Source organism: Quercus suber, unplaced genomic scaffold, assembly GCF_002906115.3.
Source record: "Quercus suber isolate HL8 unplaced genomic scaffold, Cork oak 2.0 scaffold_27, whole genome shotgun sequence".
Taxonomy (NCBI): domain Eukaryota; kingdom Viridiplantae; phylum Streptophyta; class Magnoliopsida; order Fagales; family Fagaceae; genus Quercus; species Quercus suber.
In genome coordinates this window covers 1,954,362-1,956,337 of record NW_027069492.1, presented here as the reverse complement: position 1 = coordinate 1,956,337, position 1,976 = coordinate 1,954,362, and the positions used below count along the sequence as shown (strand labels likewise).

General features: G+C 44.1%; 1 protein-coding gene across 1 annotated transcript; it reads left to right on the top strand.

The window, feature by feature from the left end:
• Positions 1-641: 641 nt before the first annotated feature.
• Positions 642-1,655, top strand: LOC136065665 (uncharacterized). Its single transcript, XM_065769185.1, has one exon. It carries the CDS (start codon positions 642-644, stop codon positions 1,653-1,655), a length of 1,014 nt encoding a protein of 337 aa, XP_065625257.1.
• The last annotated feature ends 321 nt before the right edge of the window (positions 1,656-1,976 follow it).

The following is a 1,976-nucleotide window of genomic DNA, read 5'->3' as shown; positions in this document are numbered from 1 at the left end:
ATAATCCGACCAAAATAACCAAATCTAAATAACAATTAATCAATAAATTTAACAATGAGAAAAAAAACGATAGGTTATGTGTAGCTTATATGTAAATCTAAATCTAAACCAATCCAATCAAGAAATTCAAACCTAAATTATATTCAATTCCCAGATTTGAAAATGAAAAAGAAAAAACAAAAACAAAAACGAAAACAATAACTTTACCAGTTATGGGAAACGGACGGTGGTCTATCTTTGTAGTCTGTATCGCGAGTTTTTTTTTTTTTTTTCCCTCTTTCTCCATCTCTGTATCGCAAGGTTTTTTTGGGAGCATTGCAAGTCATTTAATTGTATTTTAACCGGTTATTTTTTATTTATATATGGAGAAACTATCAAACGGCGTTTTAACGTGAAACAGTATAATTTATTGCTTTTTAATTGTGAATGTGACATAATTTTAGATGGACATTTTTCTTACATGATAGCAACTCTTTAATTGTAGGAAAATGATTTTTGTTATTATATATAGTATATATGATATGATATTGATTGATTTTACCATGTCAGAAGTACTCTACAGGGCCACCAAGTACATGAACGCGGAAGACGCACTGCTTGCACGGGAGGAAAGGCCCAGGACAAGGTAACGCCAGGTGGACATGCATCAGGATCAAGGGCAGAAAAGACCAAGGACAGGAGACAGAAGAGACGAAAGGCGCCCTAAGCCCTCGAGCGGGAGGTTCACAAGTTTCACCCCCCTGAACGCCCCGATTGACCAAGTTTTGATGCAAATCAAAGACGAGGAGACACTAACATTCCCGGGAAAACTAAAGAGCAACCCAAGTAAACGACCGCAAGACAAATATTGTCATTTCCACCGAGATCATGGCCACGATACAGCCGATTGCTACGACCTAAAGCAGCAGATTGAAGCCCTCATTAGACAAGGAAAGTTGCAAAAGTTCGTCAACAAAGAGAAAGCGGATCATAATCGCCAGGAGCCGGCCCCCCGACGGGATAATGGGCGTCCTAAACCCTCCATCGCAGACATAAGGATGATAGTGGGAGGGACCGCATCTATCGGTTCTTCCAAAAAAGCTCGAAAAATGTACCTCAGATCGGTCCTGAACGTCAATCTAACAGGCTCGAGGCCTAATACCACACAGGTGGAGAGCCTTATCATTGGGTTCACCGAAGAAGACGCGAGGAGACTCCATCATCCACATGACGATGCGCTGGTCGTCAGCATACGTGTGGGGGACTACAACGTCCACCGAGTACTAATCAACAGTGGCAGCTCAGCAGACATTCTATACTATCCAGCATTCCAACAAATGGGGATAGACAGAGCACGGTTAACGCCGGCGAGTGCCCCACTCGTCGGCTTCAGGGGGACCAGGGTATTCCTAATAGGCTCTATCACACTCTCTGTAACGGTGGGCAATTACCTGCAAGAACTCACTAGGAATGTAATGTTCCTCATGGTGGATTGCTCCTCCGCTTACAATGGTATTCTCGGACGACCCACACTTAACTCATGGAAAGCAGCAACATCAACATACCACCTAATGATCAAGTTCCCAACAGACTATGGAATTGGGGAATTACGAGGAAATCAGGCAACCACCCGAGAATGCTACATTGCCATGCTGGAAATGGAAGATCATCATTAGGCAATGTGCATAGAAAAGCAGCGGACGGTCGCAGAACCGGTCGAAGAGCTGGAGGAGATAACGCTCAACGAATCCAAACCAGAACGGACAACCAGAATAGGAACATTGGCCTGCCAGCCTGTACGCCAGGCCCTCATAACATTCCTCAGAAGGAACCAAGACGTCTTCACATGGAACCACGAAGACATGCCCAGGATCGATCCCTCTATCATAGTACACAAGCTGAATGTGAACTCTTCAACCCCACAAGTCCGGCAGAAAAAGCGAGTGTTCGCTCCCGAACGGGACAGAGCAATAGCGTAAGAGGTTGGAAAACTACTC

Bases quoted from the DNA above. Each gene is read 5' to 3' on its own strand.
- LOC136065665 (XM_065769185.1), top strand. From the start codon at position 642: ATGCATCAGGATCAAGGGCAGAAAAGACCAAGGACAGGAGACAGAAGA.